The following is a 26,135-nucleotide window of genomic DNA, read 5'->3' as shown; positions in this document are numbered from 1 at the left end:
ATTAATAGGTTGCTTACAATTTCCTGAAAAGTACTTCAATGTCAGTTCTGGGCAGATTTTCTGCGTAAGGCTGTAGAACTTGTCAAAAGTGAAGATCTCGTGCTGGATTTCATCATTCTGTTAAAACATATGAATATGAGCTTAAACTCAGAAACAAACCAGCTGTAAGAGTTGCAGTTCATTAGCATAAAATATTAGTATTGATTATCATCAGCGTAGCATGCAGTCATATACTCAATACTACATTAGCAAGTGTGTAATTTGACAACACTCAGAGGTCATGGACCCACAAATGTAGCATATAATCAATGCATAACGTTCTGCTGTGCTGAATGCAGTAAATAACAGCATTCAGAGAGCATATAGTACTGCTCATGTTGCTTCACATCAACATCCGACACAGGTAATATCTCCATCCTAGATCTTAATGATGAATGTACATGCAGTAAAAATGTACTGAACCTTTCCGCTGGGTAAACCGAGATCCTTCAGCGCCTGGAAAATTCCCTTCTCTGTTTTGCCAGAGGCGAAGGTTCTTGTGATACTGCAGAAAGCAGACAGATGCATTAGTTTTTAACACACACACACACACATACAGATCAGTCTTTAACATGTGTGAATGAACGCCATTAGATCATATGTCAGTATGGATTATATATATTGATTTCTTTATGTCAAATGCAGTTGTGTGGAATTGTGCTTGTGCATCTTTTGTTATATAACGTACAGTGCATTAATATACATATATATTGTATAATTGCTCATTTAATATATTATTGTTGGAGTTTCTCTACATATAAGAACACAATATGTAAAATAAAATATGAGATTGTTGGCCCAGCCCTACATGCAGTAATGATACACTGAAATAAATACTGGGTTCAACACAATCCATTTGAGTTGAGACAACATGAAGGTATAGGGCAGGGATGTCCAAACTCGGTCCTGGAGGGCCGGTGTCCAGGAGAGTTTAGCTCCAACCCAAATCAAACACACCTGAACCAGCTAATCAAGCTCTTACTAGGTATACTAGAAACTTCCTGGCAGGTGTGTTGAAGCAAGTTGGAGATAAACTCTCCAGGAAACTGGCCTTTCTGGACCGAGTTTGAACACCCCTGGTATAGGGTATATGCACAGCTATTGCTTCTTCCCATGCCAATAAACTTCCGGTGAACAGTCAGTGTGACTTTTTTTCAATTATATACAGTTCCTTTTACAGCATTGATGTTGTAATGTCATTAAAGTATAATCAGTGAAATAGACGTCAGCATTTATTTAGTTTTTGAAGCGTAAACTGAGATGAAAAGCCGTTTACATGCACGTGCCCATTACGATCAGCAGGCTAGCACAGAAACTCCATTGAAAATACTGGAGTAAAATAAATGTTCAGGAGGAAAATGGAATTTAATGCAGTGCTTCTTGTACAATCTGAGACCCACTTTATAGCGTATAGCAATCAGGCAGTGGAGATCGTTGATTTTAAAAGGAAACAGACCTTAAACGTGCCGATTTTGTAATCGTATACAGTTAACCGAAAGCGTTCGACTTAGGTTACTGCAAAAAAAGTCCTGCATACTTCTGCCTATTAAATTAAATTATTAGTTTTTACAAATTTAAGTGGATTAAACATAAAACAATTAAGTTTTTCACAAAAATATACAAATTGTGTTGTTTCAGCTCATTTTAAAGAAGTAGTTTGAACAAGCAACCAACATCATTTTTTGAGTGTAATTGAATGATATCCTGAATTAAGAATCATCTCAATGCATTTTGAAGGTGTCAATAATAATAATAATAATAATAATAATAATAATAATAATAATAATAATAATAATATTAATAATAATAATAATAATAATAATAATAATATTAATAATAATAATAATAATAATAATAATAATAATAATAATAATATTAATAATAATATTAATAATAATAATAATAATAATAATAATAATAATAATAATAATAATAATAAATTTATATTTACATTACATTATTAATGAATATAACTGTACCTAATTATTAATAAAATTTATGTATATATAAAGTAAGCAAAAAGCTAAGAAAAAAGCTAAAAATATTTTTTATGTAATTATTATACTAATTATTAAATATTAAACTAAATATTTTAAAAAGTATCAGCATGCCGTTTCTCTTTAGTATCCTTACATTTTTATTTTACGAAGCACAAACTACTGTCAAATCGGCTTTGTTGTGCTGCCCCATCTTCACGTAAGTGTGATTGTGTTTTAATCTATTAAATATAATGACATTCAGATTTTTAGCAAGTGCATTACAAATGCATTTCTCAATGTTATGAATAACATTCATTGGGAAACATACCAAGGTGTGATCTAGTAATGTGCAAGTGGCATCTAGCAAATTACACAAGGGTGTAAAAACCTTGCTGTGCAATCAAAAATACTGAAATCACCTTCTGACGGGTATTTGTCCATTCACGTTGGTTAAAAATGACAACCGCATCCAACTGCAGAAAAGAAATCATAATATTAGTGAAGAAGAAAAAAGCTGAAAGAGACATTAGTGAGTCCACTTAAAACATTTGCTTTCTATAGTGGAAATAACACGTGTTGTCTAATGCTGAGGGTTCATACGGGTGCTGGACATCAGTGAAAATGTGCATAAAAAATGAAAACTCTGAAGTCTGTGCATGTGCCTTTAGTGTAATCTGCCTCCTGCCTTTATTTTTACACTAAATCTCGACTTATCCTTGAAAATGTGTTTTCCAGGTTTGAAAAGTACTTTGATTTGGGAAAAAGAGTTTGAAACTGTAATTGTTGCAGATTTTGTAATTAAATACATTTTTATTTACTCTAAACTTTTAATTTTAAACATTTTTTTTGCTTAAACTTTGCTTAAACAGTGGAAATCCTTGAATCCTTGAAATTGGGTTTAGATGCTTAGATTTAGGAAAAAGAGCTTAAATCTGCTTGAAAATGTAATTGTTGGAGTCAGATGTTGTTATTAAATACCTCATGAACAACAAGCAATCTGGCTTAAAGAAAGGCCACTCAACCGAGACTGCCCTGCTCTCCGTCGTAGAGGATCTCAGACTGGCTAAAGCAGACTCTAAATCATCTGTCCTCATCTTGCTGGATTTATCAGCTGCTTTTGACACTGTAAACCACCAGATCCTGCTATCTACGCTTGAGTCACTGGGCGTCGCAGGCACTGTTATTCAATGGTTCAGTTCTTACCTCTCGGACAGGTCATTCAGGGTGTCGTGGAGGGGAGAGGTGTCCAACCTACAGCATCTAAACACTGGGGTACCTCAGGGCTCTGTTCTTGGGCCACTTCTCTTCTCCATCTACACGACATCTTTAGGACCAGTCATCCAGAAACATGGTTTTTCCTACCACTGCTATGCTGATGATACCCAGCTATACCTCTCTTTTCACCCTGATGATCCCTCGGTTCCAGCTCACGTCTCAGCCTGCCTGTCAGACATTTCACACTGGATGAATGATCATCATCTTCAGCTTAACCTCGCGAAAACGGAAATGCTTGAAGTTTCTGCCATCCCGACTCTACACCATAACTTTTCAATCCAGATGGATGGAGCAACCATTACTGCATCCAAAATGGTAAAAAGCTTTGGAGTAACGACTGATGACCAACTAAACTTCTCTGACCACATTTCTAGAACTGCTCGATCTTGCAGATTCGCACTCTATAACATCAGAAAGGTCCGACCCTTCCTATCTGAACATACAGCTCAACTCATTGTTCAAGCTCTTGTTCTCTCCAAACTAGATTATTGCAACTCTCTACTAGCCGGGCTTCCAGCTAATTCTATCTGGTATTCGCCACTGGCTTGCATGGTTCAGGATCTATAGAGCTGCGCATCCTTGGATTTGCTCTCCAATATTGGACTCTCAGTAGTGATTATTAAACCACACTGAACTGAGCTCAACTGAACTGAACTTAAACACTACAAACTGAACTACACTGTTCCTATCTACTATGACCTTTTATGTGAAGCTGCTTTGACACAATCTACATTGTATAAGCGCTATACAAATAAAGGTGAATTGAATTGAATTATCAAACCTCTTCAGCTGCTTCAGAACGCAGCAGCACGAGTGGTCTTTGATGAACCCAAAAGAGCACATGTCACTCCGCTACTCACCCGTTTGCACTGGCTGCCAGTTGCTGCTCGCATCAAATTCAAAGCTCTGCTGCCTTTGTTATTTATTTTTTGCTTAAACTTGTTATTTTTGGCTTAAACTTTGCTTAAACATTGGGAACAGACAAAATGCATGAAGAATACAACTGAGCTAAACTGAACTGAACTTAAACACTACAAACTGAACTACACTGTTCCTATTTACTATGACCTTTTATGTGAAGCTGCTTTGACACAATCTACATTGTATAAGCGCTATACAAATAAAGGTGAATTGAATACAGCTTCATGAGTGAACAACGCATGAGGTTAGAATAAAAATGAATGTAAAGAGATTTAAGATGCAAGCAAATGACATTTAAGAGAGTAAATGACAGTAATTTAATTTTGTGCCATAGTAGCAAGCATGCCATCATTTTTGTTCCTTATAGTATAGCATTCTCTGTCAGGATTCTGCAACTCCGGTCTTTTTAATTCTTGTTTTGGTGGTAGAGTCCAGACAATAGTCCTGTCATGTCTCGCATGTTGTGCTCGGCCTGAGTTTTCTCGGATCGAGCACTCATTTTCTGTCATTGTGTGTCTTTTGTATGAGCACCATCTCGGCCGTGCTCATTTCCACTTGATGCAGCTGCGCGAGGTCTGGGCACGTTTGCAACGCGTACTCTCGTCCTGGTGTTTGAGTTCATTATGTCTGCAGTGTGGTGTTTCACTCCCAGCATCTCAGTCTAGTTGGTTTCGGTTGGTGCTGAGATGAAACGTGCTAGTTGCATGTGTGAGTGCACTGTGAGCTTTTATTTATCGTGTTTACATGCACTGCGTGCTTTTAGTGTTGGCTGCGTGTTCTAGTCTCATTTAATGTGAGCACATGGCTTGTGTTGTTTCTTTGTGTCATGTGCTCTCCTGCCTATCGTCTAGTCCCACCTTCCTTGTTAACCTATCATTAGTTTATCCTATTCACTTGTCTGTCAATTAATTATTTCTCCATTATATTCTCCTCATGTCTGCTTTCCCGTGCCAGTTAAGCCTAGTTCACACTACAGGATTTTAAGCCTGATTTAGAAGTTAACAAGCTCGCCGACAGATCGGGCTGTGATCGGGAAGAGATCTGCGGGTGCTCGGCACTCGCCAATCTTTAAGTGTGAACTACTGAACAACACATCAAAGAGGCTTGCTGACGCGTCGCCGACACCTCGCAGACAGAAATCCAATATCTTGCATGCTGAATAGTCCAGAGCAGTCGGCCAACTCGACCCCACGTGCGGTCAGATGTGGTGACGAGCTGCAGCCAATGAGACAGCATATCAGCATGAGCTGAATGCCTGTGTGAGCTCAACAGAAACGTCTGTGATTGGCCAGAATGGGCATCCATGCACTCACTTCATTCTTTGATAACACGGACACGAGAGTAGGCTTTATTAACAGTGGAACTAGAGTTCTGTAACTATTAGAGAATTACCATACTGCTCATTCAGACCATTCTCATATAAGACGTCATATTGTCACATCATATTTACATTCAAAACTTCTATTGAGATATTAAAATTAAGCTCTGAATGTCTGTCATCATATTTGATGACACCAGTACCCTAAAAATATGATCTATTTTGGTGATACAGCCTATAAATATGTAGTTAAGAGACTAGAACACTCAAAGGTCTGGGCCTCGCTTTCATTTTCACTTTCACACAGTAGCTATTTCCCTGCCCAGAATATGCTGTTTTGATAGACATATCTGAAGTAAATTTCTGTTTTGCTATCAGAAAGTTGTTTAAGTTAGCAGGAAGTCGCTAGGCAAAAAAATGCACAAATATTTAAAGTCACAGCGAAAAGTAGCAGACATGCATGCAGTCATTTTGACCAATATGGTAATTAAAGGTAGAAATGCTCAGTTCTTTGTACTTTAAAAAATAACAATGTTAAAAAGGAAAAACACAGATATTAAGGAAACGTCAGGGTGTTATAGATATGATAGTTTTATTGTTAGTTAGTTATGTTAGTTAGAGTTAAATTACAAAAATGTAAAACTCTCTGTGTATCTATCCACTCAAACCTTGCAGATGAGCGATTGATCCGCTGACGCATCAGCTGATTGACAATGTTTTTAAATGCTTCCTTAAAAGCTTGAAATGCTGTCAGTGATGTAATTCGTACACAAGCAGCCAATAGTGTTCAGCTTTTTCTGATGACTTCTCCCTCAACATTTCATTGGCTGTGGTGTGGTAGCTGGACTGAGCTGTTGGGGAACGAGTTGTTGTCAAATCATGTAGTGTGTGACCCCCTCTTTTGTATCATTTACATAGTGTCGAATAGTGTGAATATCACAAAGATTAAAAGACACAAAATCAAGTCATGTAGTGTGAACAGCACAGAGATGTGCCGATGTTTAAAATCCTGTAGTGTGAACTAGGCTTTAGTCGTCAATACTCCCCTGTGTTCCTGCTCCAGTCCTGTCTTGCCATCCCAGCTAAGTTTGTTTGCCTATTTATTGCCTATTCTAAGTTATGTTTTTCCCCCTTTGGGATGGTTTTTGTTGTCCTCTTGTTTTATTTTAATTATTAATAAATCATCTTTTGTTGCACTTGAGTTCTCGCTCCCTCATCCTTGCTGAGACTGTGACATTTTAACAAATAGTATCATGTATAATGTGATGAACTATGGATATGTGTGCAAATATGTCATTTGACACTTTGATAATTCACCTAAAAAGTGTTTGAAAAGTGCTTAAATTTGACTTTAGAAAAGGTTTAAAAACTTTGAAAGCCTTTTTACTTTGAAAAAAGTAACCTCGTCACAGCTACTAAGCTGACCAATCAAAGAGCTCGCGCTATGCGATGTTGCAATGTGTAGTTACATTTTTGGACAGGTGCAGCGTCAGCAAAGGCGAGGGCAACGCGACCACGCGAAGGATGCGCAGGACCATGCATTTGACACAGTGGTATAAATCAGCCTTTAGTGTGTCATCAGGAGCCATGGCTGTTGATTTGGACCCATTTGTACTGTATGTGTTTATTTTGAATCTAATAAACCTGTCACAATTCACTTCCATCTTATCAATCACCAAACACCACAGATTCAGCTCAATCTCCTTTAATGTTCTACTGAAGGAATAAAGTCACCTACATCTTCATCTTGTAGATGTAACCTGTGGGTGAGTAAAATAACAGCAGATTTTCATTTTTGGGTGAACTAACCCCTTTAAGAAAACATCTTCATTGTTTTAAGAGCACAAGTTTTGCAAATCCTCACAATGCAAAAACAAAAAGAAATGGCGCCACAAATCCTCACAACACATGCACATTTCAGAATAATATACAAGTCGACTGAAGTTGTATTTTGTTGTCCTTTCACCATTAGCCTACTAAAAGGACCTGAATAATTGTTAAAATATTTTTCTTTTCTGCAATTTACTGTCACCTCGTTTTAACAATTAATGAAGCATGTGAGACTCACTGTTTTCTCAGGCAGGTCATCGGACACACGTTATTCGCTCTTGTGTTCTGAATCAATGAGCGCAAGCCGTCTGTCCAATCCTGCAAACATCCATAAGACATAAGAGTATGACTTCAGATGTCACTGCGTGACATACTGTATAAATATATAAACAAGTGAAAAGATCAAATAATATACAGATAGATTTCTGTTCAGAAAGACAAACCAATTCACACCTTATATATATATATATATATATATATATATATATATATATATATATATATATATATATACACACACACACATATATATACATATATATATACATATATATATACACACATATATATACATATATATATACATATATATATATATATATATATATATATATATATATATATATACACATATATATATACACACATATATACACACATATATAAACATATATATATATATATATATATATATATACACACATATATACACATATATTTATATATATATATATATATATTTATATATATATATATATATATATATATATATATATATATATATATATATATATATATATATATATATATATATCAGGTCTTAAGGGGACAGTTCATCTAAAAATATTAATTAACTCCCCATTTGCTTACGCTTGTGTGGTTTCAGACCTTAATAGGTTTCTTTTTTTTTGGTAAAGACAAAAGACATATAAAAAAAAACCTGTAACCAGCAGCATCCATAAATAGTATGGAAGTCAATGGTTACAGGTTTCCAACATTCTTCAAAATATCTTCTTTTGGGTTCGACAGGAAAAAAAGAAACCCAAACTGGTTTGGAACAAGTAAAGAGTAAATGATGACAGAATTTTCACTTTATAAGGATAGTTCACCCATAAATTACAATTCAGTCAGTCATTTATTCACCCTTCAATTGTTACAAACTGGTTAGAGAAGATATTTGTAAAAATGCTTCTTATGCCTGTTTCACACTACAAGCGCAGAGCGTGAGCAGCACGTGCGCGTTTGGAGAGCAGAAGCAGCGAGCAGGCATTTGCCTTTCAGACTGACTGCGTCTGCAGAGTGCAGCTCATCGGTAGCTGCTGCACAGATTAGTCTATCTCTGTCTATTCTATCTAGTTAACTATCTATCTATAAATACACCTTTTTAAAACTTTTTATCTGCACCAAGTCCCGCAGCAACTTCCTTTTATGCTGTTTCCTTAACCTGCAAGTCTTTATTTTACTAATTATATAGATCCTAAAGAACTGTCAGCTTCTCAAGATCTTGAGGAGTGTCATTCATGAATTTTTTAGGTGCACTACGGTCAGAAGACAATAGCCTGTGATATCATGTCATTTTGGGTTTGATTGCCAGCATAATGTAGGCCTACAGTTATAATGATATTTATGCAATATAGTTATAATGATATTTCTACATAATCAAACTAGTGTGCAACTTAAGCACAACTAATACTAAATTAGTTTTAAATATGGTTTTGTAGTTTGGGCTCAAATAAATATTTGTTCCCATTTTAAATTGTTTAAATTTATTTGATTAAATATATAAAAGTCAGTGGATATTATTGATATTATTGCTACTTTTTACTGTCATTCAATGTGTTATTGGTCATTATTAATGCACTGTCACTTTAATTAAGCATGAGCAGTGCGGCAAAAATAGACCAAGCGCAGAAACTTTCCTGGCACTGCTGCTTCAGCATGCAGTATGAAAGCTCTAATCTGTTGACATGGATTAAAAAAAAACATGCACTGCACACGCTTGCGGTTTAAAACAGGCTTTAAAGGGAATGTGCGATGAGACTCTGATAGGTTTAATGCAAGTTATGCTCAAAACACACACAGAACTCATTGAGAGAATAAGCACAACCCTGTTAGACCATGCGCCGAGAGACCGAGTGTATATTTTCCATCCTTAAAATAGCAAAAGTGGATTCGGACTCGCCCTAATGCTTTTGCGCCATGCGCTTTAGACTTTGTGCCTACACTGTAAAAAGTCATTCTCTGCCCTTGTAGATTTCATTACATTTAATATGTACACTTTATTTAATAAAAGTGATTCACAGTTTTTAGGGCTGTTTTTGCTTTGAAATTACTTAAAAATGTCTGTAACAAAATCTAATTAATTTATTTTAAGAATTTAACTATTATGTTTGAATAATTTCAAAAAGAAAAAATATTAATCAAATACAACGTGACTAAAATGAGCATTTTTTAATTTACAAACATTTTCTGTTACAACGATCGTATCATCAAACGATTAAAAAATTACTGGCAAATGTCAGAATGTCTATTGTCAAAATAGAGCCCAATGTTTTAACTATAGGTGGGCATTAAGATAATTTTTTTAATCTAGATTAATCTCACTGTAATCTTGAAATTAATCTAGATTAATCTGAATTAAAATGGCTCATTTGAGTTCTGCCGAAGGCATTCAGAATATGTGTGCTACCCAAATAATAAGTCTTTGAGAACGCATTTTTCAAGCCAGGTGGCGCATTAGACCAGGGGCTCATTTCCTATTTCCAAAATGAATAACAAACTGCTTGAGAAACTGTTCTACTATGATAATTGATGATGAAAATAAATGATGTTCAATAAGATGTACGTGTGTTTACTAACTGTTTATTCAGGTAAACATGAATTTTAAACTGTAGGCCTACATAAGCTCCAAACAGTGATTTCTGATGACCTTAACCTGACTAAAGTCAGAACTGAACTAAACAGAAATGGAATTAAGACATGTGGATTATGCAGATATTAGTGGCATTACTGAAGTAAACACTGCAATCAAACTATTACCGTCATGTAGGACTTTAAGCCATATTTTCCGACAAGATCCACACACACGGCTGTCAGTAAAGGACCGCACGCGCGCGCGCGCGCGCACACACACACACAACACACACACACACACACACACACACACACACACACACACACAACACACACACACACACACACACACACACACACACACACACACACACACACACACATACATACATACATACACACACCTTAAAATGCGGAAGTTTTTTCTTTTCATTTGGCTTGCGTTATTAAATTCCATAACACTCTCACCTGTCCTTACTCCTTATTTGCGTCTAATACCTAAGTTTGTCACGGGGGCATGAATGAAATGTTCATGAGTGAAAGTGAAACTGCCGAACTGCAGTTAAAGTCACCCAAAATTACAGGAAACTCCTACATGAAAGCACTTCACGTAAACACCTTCATTATATTATTGTCTATTAAGGCAAATAACTAGATTACAGATGTCCATGTAAACATAGTCAGTAGTGTCTACTAGGGAAGTGAAAGATCCAGAAGGGCATCCATCCTGCTGATTTGATTCAGAATGGCACTTTTTTTGTCAGACGGCTCACCGGTCAGGTATACATCCGCACTAAAATATCAAGGTGAAAGTCATCATAGCTTGCGTAGAATAGACCCAGCTCCCAAACCAACTTTGAGAATAGATTAACGGTGATATTTTTATCGTGCGATAAGAGTCTTGCGATAACGGCCCACCACTAGTTTTAAATTTTAAAAAGCTAAAAAATAAAAATAAAAATAAATAAATATTTGACCTCATAATCCTAATTTTTAATCAGAAAAAGGAAACATTAGTTATTCTGTCATTTTCTGAAAGCAAAATAAAAAATCGTACTGACAAAACGTTCTTCAGAAGACGACATGCAGAGAATAAAGCAAATAATAAAACTTTATGAAAGCCAGAAATCCAGTATACATGCAGAGAAACGGTCAAGTGATATCTTAATTGCTTTTCTATATCTTTGCTTCATGTGTAGTTTCAATGACTTAAAATATTATATTACTTATTATAATTTACATGTATGCATTTTATTTAAGTTGCTTAATCTAAATTTATCTAATATGCTTTAATCTTCTTCTTAGGAATCAATCGCACAACTTAGCATGGCATCTGTGCATATACTCACAGTATAAGCTTCTCTTTTAATGATGCTTCGAAGCTTTAGAGGCCATGCAACTAGTTTCACTCTATAAAAAAGGCTAATTTAGCCTACAAGAAAGTAGATAAGTAAATAATACCAGAAGGTTCATTTTTGGGTGAACTAAACCTTCAAAATGAAGCACTGAGTACAAATCCATAAGACTAATGGAGACTGAAGAGTTGCATGATTGAATGATTCAGTGGAAGGTTTGATGTAAACATGTTATTCTTTGTCAGTCTTTTATGAGGGTCTATTTTTACACAAGATTCCGGGATATAAAAGATGCCACTTCTAATGCTCTCCTAACGCAAACACTCCTGCTTCCTGGAAATCTAATAATGAATCAAGCACATGTTTTAGACAAAACACGGGGGCCGAGACCAGCTGAGGGCCCCCAAACAGCCTCTGTGTGCAAGTTCAACACAAGTGCACACGTCCCCGGGGTCACCAACAGGGCCCTCGAGATGAGTCCAAAACATCAGCAGCAACACATATATACACACACACGCACGCACGCACACACACGTAGCATACACATACATACACACGCATACAAACACACACACAGACACAAACATACATACGCATGCACACACATGCGTACACAAACACATATACACACACTCACATGTACATACACAGAGGCACACATACATACACATGATTATGTGCACACATACCCACGTGAATACATACACATGCAGATACGCACATACATACGCACATATATACAAACACATACACACACGCGCAGGCACACACACTTGCACACGCGCGCACGCGCGCACACACACACACACACACACACACACACACATACACGCGCACACACACACACACACACACACACACACATACACGCGCACACACACACACACACACACACACACACACACACAACAACACACACCACACACACACACACACCACACACACACACACACACACACACACACACACACACAACCACACACACACACACACACACAACCAACCAACCAACCAACCAACCAACCAACCAACCAACCCACACACATGCACACACGCACATAAACAAACAAAGAAACACACACACAGATGTCAGGAGCTCAGATTAGATGTGAGTTTAATGAACTTCCTCCAGCTCAAATGTCAGTTTAACAGACTTTATTGGTCACATTTTAGATTTCGGTAAATGTATTTAGATTAATTTAGATTAATAAATGTATTTAATAACATCTAACAACTAAAAATTAATTGCACAGCATCTATTAAACATAACTCATGCAAACATGCCTGACAACATGGCACCAACAGTATGTTATTTTCAGAAAACAATTGCTATAAACCTGAGATCATGATTAAAAACTGACAAATTGAAGTCTTTTCATTTTTATAATATAATATGTTTAACCAAATTAACCTAGTTAAGTCTTTAAATGTCACTTAAGCTGAATAATAGTGTCTTGAAACAATAGCTAGTCAAATATTATGTACTGTCATCATGGCAAAGATAACAGAAATGAGCAAATACAACTAACATTACCATTAAACTATTGAATCAAATTCTTATATTACTATTAATAACATACAAAAAGGCTAATCATTTTGGCCTTCAACTATGATATATATAAGTTTTAGTCACAGAACATCTTTAGAGGGCATCACGGTGGCGCAGTGGGTAGCACAATTGCCTCGCAACAAGAAAGTCGCTGGTTCGAGCCTCGGCTAGGTCAGTTGGCATTTCTATGTGGAGTTTGCATGCTCTTCCCATGATCCTGTTTCCTCTGGGTGCTCCAGTTTCCCCCACAGTCCAAACACATGCGCTATGGGGGAATTGGGTAAGCTAAATTGTCCGTGGTGTATGTGTGTAAAGGAGTGTGTATGGATGTTTCCCAGAGATGGGTTGCAGCTGGAAGGGCATCCGCTACGTAAAACATATGCTGAATAAGTTGGCGGTTCATTCTGCTGTAGTGACCCCAGATTAATAAAGGGACTAAGCCGAAAAGAAAAGGAATGAATGAATAAACATCTTTAGAAATGGACAGATAATACATTTAAATTCCTGCTAAATTTTGAAAATAAATTACAAACTACAACATTTGAACAAAATTTAATATTTTTTTGTTTCTCTTGATTTTTGCTATTTTTGAAAATTTTCTTTAATATTTTCCCATAACATAAATTCGGGCTTTTAACTTTTGAACCATTATTTGTAAGTTATTTTGTTAGATTAGCTCCAGATTTGGCTTCAGTACTGACTAAATTAATGGATATGCACAAATATAATATTGTTAAGCTTCCTATAGAAAATATTATGGGGGTGTACTCGTATATGGCGAGCACTATAAATATTTATATATTTTTATTTATATATATATATATATATATATATATATATATATATATATATATATATATACATATATATATATATATATATACATATATATATATATATATATATATATACATATATATATACATACATATATATATATATACATACATATATATATATACATACATATATATATATATACATACATATATATATATATGTATGTATATATATATATGTATGTATATATATATATTATATATATATATATATATATATATATATATATATATATGTATATATATATATATATGTATATATATATATATATATATATATATATATATATATATATATATATATACATACATACATACATATATATATATATATATATATATATATATATATATATATATATATATATATATATATATATATACATACATATATATATATATATACATACATATATATATACATACATATATATATATACATACATATATATATATACATACATATATATATATACATACATATATATATATATATATATATATATATATATATATATATATATATATATATATATATATATATATATATATATATATTGATATACTGTACAATACAACAGTTCTGTCTGGTTCTCGAACCTGATTGGCTTATAACCGTGTGATATTCTGCAATAACAGCACTCGTACAGCCTCCTCACCCTTGTGTATTACTGCACCCACATAGAGAGACAGCAGATTAATAAACATAATGTACTATTGAGGCTTTTTTAGGTGAGAATATGGTTTAGATTGCAATTATGCAGTTTATTTATAAGGACAGTGCCTATTTAAAATATTTATTATTTCAGAGATTCATCGCATCTCCATCCATCAGCCTGTCATACTGACGTTCCGCCACAAGATGGCAACAGAGACCGCATAATAAATCCTCAGAGGAGAAAAACCCAGCATAATTTCAAACTACAGCTGATCAAAACATTATTAAACTGGTGAGTGACATTTTAGGTCGATCTCTCTCTTTTGTATGTTGTAGTGCTGTATTTATACCACAGTAATCTGGTAGTGTTTCTGGTAGTGTTTGCTTTGCCTTTTTGGGGCTTCATTATTGTGATCTCCTGATTTCAACAGAGAAATACGGGGAAATGTCTCTAGACTGATGGCATTCCATGCCGTTCAGCCTTATAATCTTAAAATGTGAGCAAAATCACCTGTTTTTCATCACTTTAGACATTACGCTAGAGAATCATTCAAACACTAGCTCTAAAGTGACGTTGGTGAATTAGCAACGGTTTCTGCTGTTCTGACGTCAGCTGCAGATGTGAACGAATGGTGGAAGAAAGTAGTTCCTCATACATAAGGGTTTTTAGACTCCTCTGTGTTTGATTTTCTGCGGCCTCGTGCCAACGCACACCTCCCACAACTGCCGATATATAGCCATATCGCACTGCTACACGTGTGATATATATATATATATATATATATATATATATATATATATATATATATATATATATATATATATATGTATATAAATATTCTCTCACATTCATATATTTTAATGTATACATTAGGTTTTTAATAATAATAATAATAACAATAAACTTTATTTTTATATAGCACCTTTAAAAGTAGCATCTCCAGAGACTTTACAGACATATATAATGTGTAGCAGTAAAAGACACATACAAGGATGAATGCAAAAACGAAATAATACAAATAATTCAAACACATTAAATAATAATAATAATAAAAAAATCTAATTAAAATCTAATAAAATCAAATAAAAGCACCTTACAAAAGTAAGTTTTAAGAGATGATTTATAAACACTCAGGAATTCTGCATTGCGAATATCAGAGGGTAAAGAGTTCCACAATTTAGATTCCAATAAAGAGAAGCCACGTTGACTGAGCAGTAAAAAGACCAGCATCAGACAAGAGTAAAGCATGTCTATTTTGCATTCACACCCATATATTTTAATGTATGCATTCTTATATTTTTAAATTAATATTATTATTAATAACTGCATGTAAGAAAACGTATGTATATCTATGTGTGTGTATGTATGTTTGTGTGAGCATGCATGTGCATACATGTGTGTATGCAATTATGTATGCCTGTGTATAAATGTGTATGTATGTTTGTGGAGTCAAATTCAAGACAGGTCCTCTTACGCCCATTTTAGACCACTAAAATGTATAGTTTATAGTTATAGTTATACAACAAAACAGCAATGCTGGAACAAAACTCTGAATGGACAGATCAATCCAAAGCCATGACGGTTGCATGTTTTCCTCCAGTGCTCTAAGAATGGTAGTGTTACCTTAGCAGTGCTGGGGTTTTGCATGACCATGTACATGAAGCTCAGGTTGACCAGGTCTGTGCCGCTGCATATGCAGATGATTCTGTCTTCCAGGTTACTTTCACACTTTCCTGAAGCCTCCAGTGCACAGAGAACTTTTGGGTCCTGTAAAGAGTCATAGAGACACAGATACATGCTCTCAAATCAATTACAACTGATACTAATAATGTGCGTTTTTACCTGATGAACAAAACAAGATATGCAACGCAAAAATGCTGGATTTCACTCTGAATAATATAAGATATGAATCTATAACAGTATTTATTATATATTATATATATTATTTTTTCATTCGTTTATTTTAGTGCTGGAAAAACATTAATCACAATTAATCTCATCCAAAATAAAAGTTTGTTGTGACACACTACCTAATAAAAGTCTTGTTGCCTATCCAAGTTTTAGGAACAGCACATAATAAGTTGACTTCTAGTTGATCATTTGCTATCAGAAGTGGCTTTTATAAAAGGCAAAGGCCTCTAGATTACGCTTATTTGACCAAAATAAAATACGATCATGTCTTGATTTTTAAATACTTAATTAGAACAGTAAGGTCTGACTTTGCTTAGACAAAAGTCTTGTCACTGAACAGAAATAATGTCCAGTATAGAATATAAAGTCATGCTGCAGTGGAAACAGAATGAATATTGTGTCTGACTCCATCATGAGCTTGGAGGACTGCATCCATACATCTCTGCAATGACTCAAATCACTGATTAATAAAGTCATCTGGAATGGCAAAGAAAGCGTTCCTGCAGGACTCCCAGAGTTTATCAAGATTCTTTGGATTCATCTTCATCTTACCCCAGACATGCTCAATAATGTTCATGTCTGCTGACTGGGCTGGCCAATCCTGGAGCACCTTGACCTACTTTGCTTTCAGGAGCTTTGATGTGCAGGCTGAAGTATAAGAAGGAGCGCTATCCTGCTGAAGAATTTGCCCTCTCCTGTGGTTTGTAATGTAATGGGCAGCACAAATGTCTTGACACCTCAGGCTGTTGTTGTTGCCATCCACTCTGCAGATCTCTCACATGCCCCCATACCGAATGTAACCCCAAACCATGATTTTTCCTTCACCAAACTTGACTGATTTCTGTGAGAATCTTCAATGTGGGTTCCAGTAGGTCTTCTGCAGTATTGGTGATGATTGGGATGCAGTTCAACAGATGATTCATAGGAAAAATCCACCTTCTCACACTTTCCAAATGATCAACTAGAAGTCAAGTTATTATTTGTTGCTCTTACAACTGGGATCAACAACAAGACTTTTGTCAAGTAGAGTATATATACTCACATATACATAGAAACAAAACTATACAAAACAATTTGTTACATAGATATTTAAATTTAAAAATAATTTGTATCATATCCATATATATTTTATTTCTAAATATAAAATGTATACTTATTATGTATATTATGTATAAATACTTTCCCAAATATATGCATACATGTGTGTGCATATATTTATACATAATAAATATATACTGTACACAAATGTCTTTGCCCAGCACTAATTCATTCATTCATTCATTCATTCATTCATTCATTCGTCTTAATATAAAGTAAATAAATTAAAGTTTGATGTTGTTTTACCTTTAGTGCACTGGCATCACGTATACTGTTGATCAGCGAAAACTCCAATACTTGACCCTCCTATGAAAAAAGATATGATGCTAATCACAATTACAATGAACAGCGTTGTGGAACATATCACTTTTGCAGATGCATCACACTACTGATGTAAAAACTTAAACTCATAAAATCTAAATTATATTTTTTGAGTGGATGGATGGATGGATGGATTAATATAATTGAGTCTGTCTATAGTACAGTACATACTAACGTGATGTGAAGTACCCATTGTTTTATTCTAATATTTTTTATTCTTCAATATTTTTCTTTATTTGACTTCTAGCCACTTTCAGGTTCCTCCTGGCTCTATAATTATGGTTGTTTTGTGTAGGGAGCAATAAATGTTTTGAGAGCAATAAATGTTTTGCGGCGCTAATTTGTTGTTCTGTGCTTTTCTTGTCACCTTATTCTTAGCTTATTATTTTGGTCATCTCAATATTACTACTTTTTTTAAATTACTAAACACATTTCCATCAAGAATCACAACAATTAGCAGTGGCTGACCTATTTTTGTGAATGCACTATGTTGTTCATCTGAGTTTTACATTTTTCAAATTTTAAGACCTGCCAAAGATCAGATCCTTTACACAGTTGCAGTCTGAATTATTAGCCATCCTGAATTATTAGCCCCCTGTATATTTTTCCCCAATTTCTGTTTAAAGAAGAGAAGATTTTTCTCAACACGTTTCAAAACATAATAGCTTTACATTTCTAATAACTGATTTATTTTATCTTTGTCATGATGACAGTAAATAATATTTGACTAGATATTTTTTTAGGATACTAGATTTCAGCTTAAAGTGACATTTAAAGGCTTAATCAGGTTAATTATTAAGAGGGCTAATAATATTGACCTTAAAATGTTTTTTAAAGAATTAAAAACTGCTTTTATTCTAGCCGAAATAAAGCAAATAAGACTTTCTCTGGAAGAAAAAATATTATAGAAAATACTATGAAAAATTCCTTGCTCTGTTAAACATCATTTGGGAAATATTTAAAAAAGAATAAATAATAAAATCATAATAATTTTGACTTTAACTGTATGTGCTGATATAGAAAAATTGGATAGGGTGTGCAAACCTTTCACATAACTGTCCTTCTCAAGTCATACCTTTCCTTCGCTTTTCCATGTCAGGAAGAATCCAAACTCGTCTACTTTGAAGAAACAGTTTGATTCAAAGACAAAAGGATCCTGCAAAAGAGCAGAAATAAAGGCTAAATACACTCAGCTCTGGGTCAACTGTAAACAAGCCTCATTAAAAACATGCTCACCCCTTTACAACATGAACAGCCCCTGATGTGCACATAACTGTAATATTTACAGGACTTCATAATCTTATTTTATAAACAGCTCATTTTATTAAGGGAACACTCCACTTTTTATTAGAAAATAGGCTCATTTTACAACTCGCCTAGATTTAAAGAGCTGAGTTTTACCATAGTTGTCAAACTTTGAGTATGGCAGGAGCACTTTTAGCTTATATTAGCATAGATAATTAAATCGCATTAGACCATTAGCATCTCACTAATGATTTATATCATTATATATATGTAAAATGAACGAATAAATGAATATTATCAATAATTAGCTTTATTTTTAGATACTGTAAAAGTGAAATCATAACATGAAAATCATAGAAATTATAACATACTGTATGAGCATATATAACAATGAGCACTGTGCTACGTCCGACAGATCACACTATTACGTTTTTCTCTTCTTTTTCATTCTTTTATAACCTGTTTTAACACATTTGATCTGTTTTTATCTGTCTTTTTTTAATCATTTTTATTATTTGTTTTTTTTTCTTATAGTTGTCTCTTTTAATTCTGTTTACGTAAAGCACTTTGAATTGCCAGTGTATGAAATGTGCTATATAAATAAACTTGCCTTGCCTATATTTGCATACTGAAACATACATGCACATAGTAAAACATGAATAGGAAGAGGATGGAGGGGCACTAAATTAATTAATTAATTAATTTTTAAAAATCACTGACAGATATATGTGGTATGTGCTGGGTATATGTCATTATTATAATTACAGTTATTACCTTCATTATTATTGACATTACCGTTGCCGTGATCACAGAATATTACTTTCATCATCACCAACTTTAGTATTATTATTATTACTATTAGGACTATGGAAGGAGTATGGAAGGAGTATGGAAGTTAAGCACTAAAATACTAACACTATTATTCTGATTTTCATTTCTGTTTGAACACATTCCTGTTTCTTTTTGCCATTTGTTCAATTGCTAATATAAGATGTATATTACTGTAAGTTGCTTACACTCTTAATATATATAGATATATATATTTTAATAAACAATTGGTTGATTGTTTTACTATTTAAAGCTTGACTCTTGTGTAGTTACCTTGTGTGATAAGAAAAAATGAAAAAAGTGGCTATTTTCTAGACTGATATGGCTATAGGAACTATTCCCTCATTGCGGTGTAATAATTCAGGAACTTTGCAGTTTTAATTAATTAATTTATTTATTTTTTGATGATATTGCAGTGCCTAAACATAAAACTAAATCATCTTTCACAAATATGTCCATATCTGCAAGATTTTCAGGCACTGTGTACATGTGTCACTACAGCAATGTTCCTTGATTATTACGCCAGAATAAGAGTATAGTTCCTATAGCCATATCAGCCTAGAAAATATGAACTTTTAATTTTCCATCAGTTTTGGTACACGATGTAACGATCAGAGGGAAGCTTTACATAGGAAAACAATCGAAACTCTTTAGTCATTTTTAAAGCAATCTTTGGGTATGGCAGGAGCATTTTAAGCTTAGCTTAGCATAGATAATTGAATCGGATTAGACCATTAGCATCTCACTCAAAAAAGAGTTTTCCTATTTAATGTTCCTTGATTATTACCTCAGAATGAGAGTATAGTTTCTAACTTTTAATTTTCTGTCGCTCTTATTACACAATGTAACTAAGATTCAAGCTTTAAATAAGAAATCTATCAAAACTGGTGGCACGGTGGCTCAGTGGTTAGGTTTGAGTTTGAGTCCCGGCTGGCCCAGTTGGCATTTGTGTGGAGCTGGCTTGTTCTCCCCGGGCTTCTTCAGGTGGTCTGGTTTCCCCACAGTACAAACACATGCGCTATATGTTAATTGGATGAACTAAATTGACAGTAGTGTTTGAGTGTGTGTGTGTGTGTGTGAATGAGTGTGTATGGGTGTTTACCAGAAGTGGGTTGCAGCTCGAAGGGCATCGGTTAGATGAAACATATGCTGGATAAGTTAGCGGTTCATTCCGTGGTGGCGACCCCTGATAAATAAGGCACTATGACAATCAAAACTATCAAAACTCTGTTGTAATTTTTGAGTGAGATGCTAATGGTCTAATCCGATTTAATGATCTATGCTAAGCTAAGCTAAAAGTGCTTCGGCTAGACCCGGAGATCATCTGAATAATTAAAAAAAAGTCAAAACAGTGGAATATTTTCTAAAAAGCACAGTGTTCCTTTAAGACTATGAGAAACTCATAGCATTTGCGTCAATTAGGAACTTTCCATTTATCGTCAGCTGAATTAACACTCCTCGCTGCATCTTGGGAAAAAATAAACAGAGTAAAATAAACCGTAAACGTCAACAAGATTCAACATTCCATCCCAGTCCATTTAAGCATTCAGGAGATAAAGCCAAAGATATATAACGATAACAAACAAATGAAGCTGAATTTCATCTCGTATCAATAGAGGCGCTCTGAAAAGCCTCATGGGAAATCTGTGCGCCGCTTTAACAACTGAGATCCAGTCGGTGACACGTCGTTCATGAGAATACATCCTTCCAGAAAAACTTTTATTCCAAGATAAACTTCTGAGGGTTCCCAGGGGATGAGTGTCTTTGAGAACGCAGATGTTCACAATATCCTCTGCCATTAAAGTCACCAGCATCCATTCAGAGCATCTTCTTCATGACAGCACTTTAAATATTGTATGTATTTAGAGGAGAAATGGGTGTTTTGTTTTATTTAGTCTGTGAGCTTGAGTCAATGTCACAAAAATACATGGAGGTCAGAAATGAATAAATAAATAAATAAATAAATAAATAAATAAATAAATAAATAAAGCAGTTTTCTTAATTCTCATTACTGAAATTCATCCGTATGATTTCATTTTGTTGTTTTTTTCCTTTTAAAATGATTATTTATAATAAATAATTATAAATAATATAAAAGATATTTATTATAGAAACCTATAAAAATTTTGATTATTTTTATTTTATTAAAATGCAATGCAATTACTGCTAAATCAGCAAAAAGGTCAGGTACTCAAACTAAATTATCATTTTTATACATAAGTACAGACATTTGATACACAAACTAAAACAAAAAAAGAAAATGTGTTGTCTGAAAATATATATGGACAGTCAGAAAATGTGCCACTTTTTTATTATCTTACACACACACATTTTATTGGTAAATTTGAATGCAATTTTATAAGTTTACAGGGGGAAAATGTAAATGTATGTTCTCCTAACATTTTCCACAGTTGTATAATAATAATAATAATAATATTAATAATAATAATAATAATAATAATAATAATAATAATAATAATAATAATAATAATAATAAAAATAATGATAATAATAATAATAATAATAATAAAAATAATGAGAATAATAATAATAATAATAATAATAATAATAATAATAATTCAAATGAATCTAAAACATTATTAATATTATTATTATTATTATTATTATTATCATTATTTTTATTATTATTATTATTATTATTATTATTATTATTATTATTATTATTATTATTATTATTATTATTATTATTATTATTATTGCTGTTAATATTATAACTGTTACTAAATTTCTAAGTCAATACTTTATAAAGCATATTTAATAATTATTAATAATCCCTTACATTTATATAGTGCTTTTCTGGACACTCAAATTGCTTTTTTGACACAATTTTGGGGGGAATCTTCTCATGCACCACCAGAGTGCAGCATCTGATGACACAACGGCAGCCATATTGCGCCAGACCGCACACCAGCTGACTGGTGGTGAGGAGACAGAGTGATGAAGCCAGTTATGAGGATATAAGGATAATTAAGAGGCCATGATGGCCATGGGCAAATTTGGCCAGGATGCCTGGGATTTTTAACAACCACATAGAGTCAGGACCTTCGTTTAACGTCTCATCCGAAAGACGGTGCTCACTGAGCAGTATAGAGTCCACATCAATACACTGGGGCATTAGGACTCAAGGCTGATTTATACTTCTGCGTCAAGCGCACACGTCACGTATGCTCTGGCGCAGCATGCGCGTGGTCGCATAGCCCTCGCTCTGGCCGTCGCCGACTCTGATGTGCAACTCTCAAAAAAATGTAACTACACGTCGCTACGATGCATAGTGCAAGCTCTGTGATTGGTTGATTGGTCAGTTAGCAGTGACGAGTGTGGGCGTTGCTGCGAGCACGATGAAGCGAGTGTTTTTTAAGTGTGGAGTCCCATGAAGGAGCTCCAGGGGTCCGGTTCTTCATACCTCGCTTAAATGATCTAAGATGCTTTGGCAGATCCTGGATCTTTTAATCTTGATACCTGATCTCTGGCTAATTTGTTTCTTCAAACAAGTTCGTGAATCAGATTAAAATGTCTGGATGAACTGATCTGAGATCGCTGCGTGTGTTGTAAAGGACAGATCTATGGATCCATGAAATCATGATCAGCAATGCAACGATTGGCTGACGGCACAGCTGTGTAATGACATCATCTGATTAATATTCAATTATCCATGTGAGAAAAATTATATAAAATTTGTAGTAAACAGTTTGTTAAATATGATACGCAATAATTTTACACATTTGTTGTGGGCTGCAGGCTTTACACTTTCACGTGTCAAGAGTATTTAGTAATTTATTAAGTTTTATATTTAGAGCGGATTTTCTTTATTATTCTAGCTTAGTCCTATTAAAATTTTATAATCAGCATAAGAAATACCTGGCTATATAAATTAATTTTACATCAAAATTTGCATTTTGCTATCAGTAAAGGTGTCTGTAACTTTTGCGAAACATCAAATCACCGTCATATTAGCTTCCAAAACATGTGCATGACTGCATTCCTTGAAAAAACAACAACTGTCAAATATTGTGCATATTGTAAACAAATTGTACTAAAGCTGGGTCGGTACCTTCAAATAGTATGTGTCTAAAAGTCCATACTGATAAATGTTCTCTATGAACCCTTTAAGGAGAACCACCCCAGTCTTTGTACCTTTATTTCGGATTGCAGATTGTTTAAGTTTTATTTATATTTACATACATACACTGAATGACAATGCAATATTTTTTCACTCATGTCTTACCATTTACGCCCAGATATGGTAAATCATAAAATTCTGCATTTTTAAAAGGTATTACATTTCAGAACACTTCTGAAGTGTGTATACATACATACATACATACATACATACATACATACATACATACATACATACATACATACATACATACATATATATATATATATATATACACACATATATGCACACACACAATATATAATATATATATATATATATATATATATATATATATATATATATATATATATATATATATATAATATATATATTATATATATATATATATATATATTATACACATATACATTTATATATATATATACACTTATATATACACACACACATACATACATATATATATATATACATATATATATACATACATACATACATACATATATATATATATATACATACATACATACATACATACATACATATATATATATATATATATATACATACATATATACATACATACATATATATATATATAAATGTGTGTGTGTGTGTGTGTGTGTGTGTGTGTGTGTGTGTGTGTGTGTGTGTATACATATATACACTTCAGAAGTGTTCTGAAGTGTAATACCTTTTAAAAATGCAGAATTTTATGATTTACCATATCTGGGCGTAAATGGTAAGACATGAGTGAAAAAATATTGCATTGTCATTCAGTGTAATAGGCATATTTATACTTGACCTTTAAAAAAAACCTGATCAAAACAAATCAGATAATGGGAACAAATAAAATATGAAGGTTTCTAATGACAATAAATGAGTATTTTAGGGTTAAACTGTGATCCCTAACAGTCTGTAAATATGTCATCAACTGATTCTTATTCTGAATATGCCTAACGAGATTTTTTGACATGACCTCATGAACATCACTGACATTCAAATCCTTTTTAATATTCAATATTTCATAAATCATGGTTAAAAAGTCTGGTGCATAATTATTTTTCATCAGAAAAGCTTTAACTAAAGAGGACACATCTATAAGCAGCACATATAAATAAACATGCTTTACACAAAACACAACAATGAATCTGAGAAAACTTCATACCTCATCAAATCTGTCAAAATGCGCTCCTTTCTGCATGAACTGAGGAACAGGCCTCTGCCAGTTGAACTCGTACGGTTTCGCCATTTGACCTGCCAAATGTAAAATAAAGCAAAATCATTCAGTGCAAAACTCACCGCCTGACTGATCTCAGTCCTGCATGGGAGGTCTGTATAAATCAGGCCTGAATAAATCCCAAACGTCCAGCCCTAAAGATGCCTGGACCAACAGAGCATGTGTGCACTTTTAAAAATACTTCCATTACACTATAGGCAGCACAATATATCTATTCAGCATTGATATCGCTAGTCACATACAGTATGCAATGCGCAATGTTGAGTACCATAATGAAGTGCACGCTTATCTTTTGCACATGTGTTTAAGGCCTGGAAGAGTTTAAAGCATTCAGGCACAATACATTTTACCATTTGTAACTTTAATTATGATCCTTTTTACAAGATGTAAAATACGATTCTGATGTCCCTAGAGTGTGTAGTGACGTTTCAGATCAAAACACCACACAAATGTTTTATAACGCTCTGAAACTGACCCTATTAGGTTTTGCTCCTTAATGCGGCATTTTGGTGACTGTCGCTTTAAATTCAAATGAGATTGTGCCCTTTTTGAAATGAGGACAGATCTACTAATGCCTATGTGTCAGCATAGCATAAATAAATAAATAAATAAATAAATAAATAAATAAATAATGGCAATATATACTGCAGAAATAATAAAAATTCTGCAATGTCCTATTTTTCCAATATTGTGCAGTCCTATTTCACTACATCATAATTTTAATTCTATTTTAT

The 26,135-nt window shown here is 33.7% G+C and overlaps 1 protein-coding gene across 1 annotated transcript in view; it reads right to left on the bottom strand.

Moving 5' to 3' along the window:
* The window catches only part of LOC130244126 (1-phosphatidylinositol 4,5-bisphosphate phosphodiesterase beta-4-like), a 66,210-nt gene extending 40,773 nt beyond the window's left edge, over positions 1–25,437 (bottom strand). Inside the window, 7 exon segments of the mRNA XM_056476411.1 lie at positions 463–544; positions 2,438–2,491; positions 7,601–7,680; positions 16,241–16,384; positions 17,873–17,932; positions 19,023–19,103; positions 25,330–25,437. Of these exon segments, the coding sequence (XP_056332386.1) occupies positions 463–544; positions 2,438–2,491; positions 7,601–7,680; positions 16,241–16,384; positions 17,873–17,932; positions 19,023–19,103; positions 25,330–25,413 (585 nt within the window). The 5' untranslated portion in view covers positions 25,414–25,437.
* Between the last annotated feature and the right edge of the window lie 698 nt (positions 25,438–26,135).

Source organism: Danio aesculapii, chromosome 17 (assembly GCF_903798145.1).
Source record: "Danio aesculapii chromosome 17, fDanAes4.1, whole genome shotgun sequence".
NCBI classification, from domain to species: domain Eukaryota; kingdom Metazoa; phylum Chordata; class Actinopteri; order Cypriniformes; family Danionidae; genus Danio; species Danio aesculapii.
The sequence above is the reverse complement of the archived record's forward strand: the minus strand, read 5'-3'. Positions and strand labels throughout refer to the sequence as shown.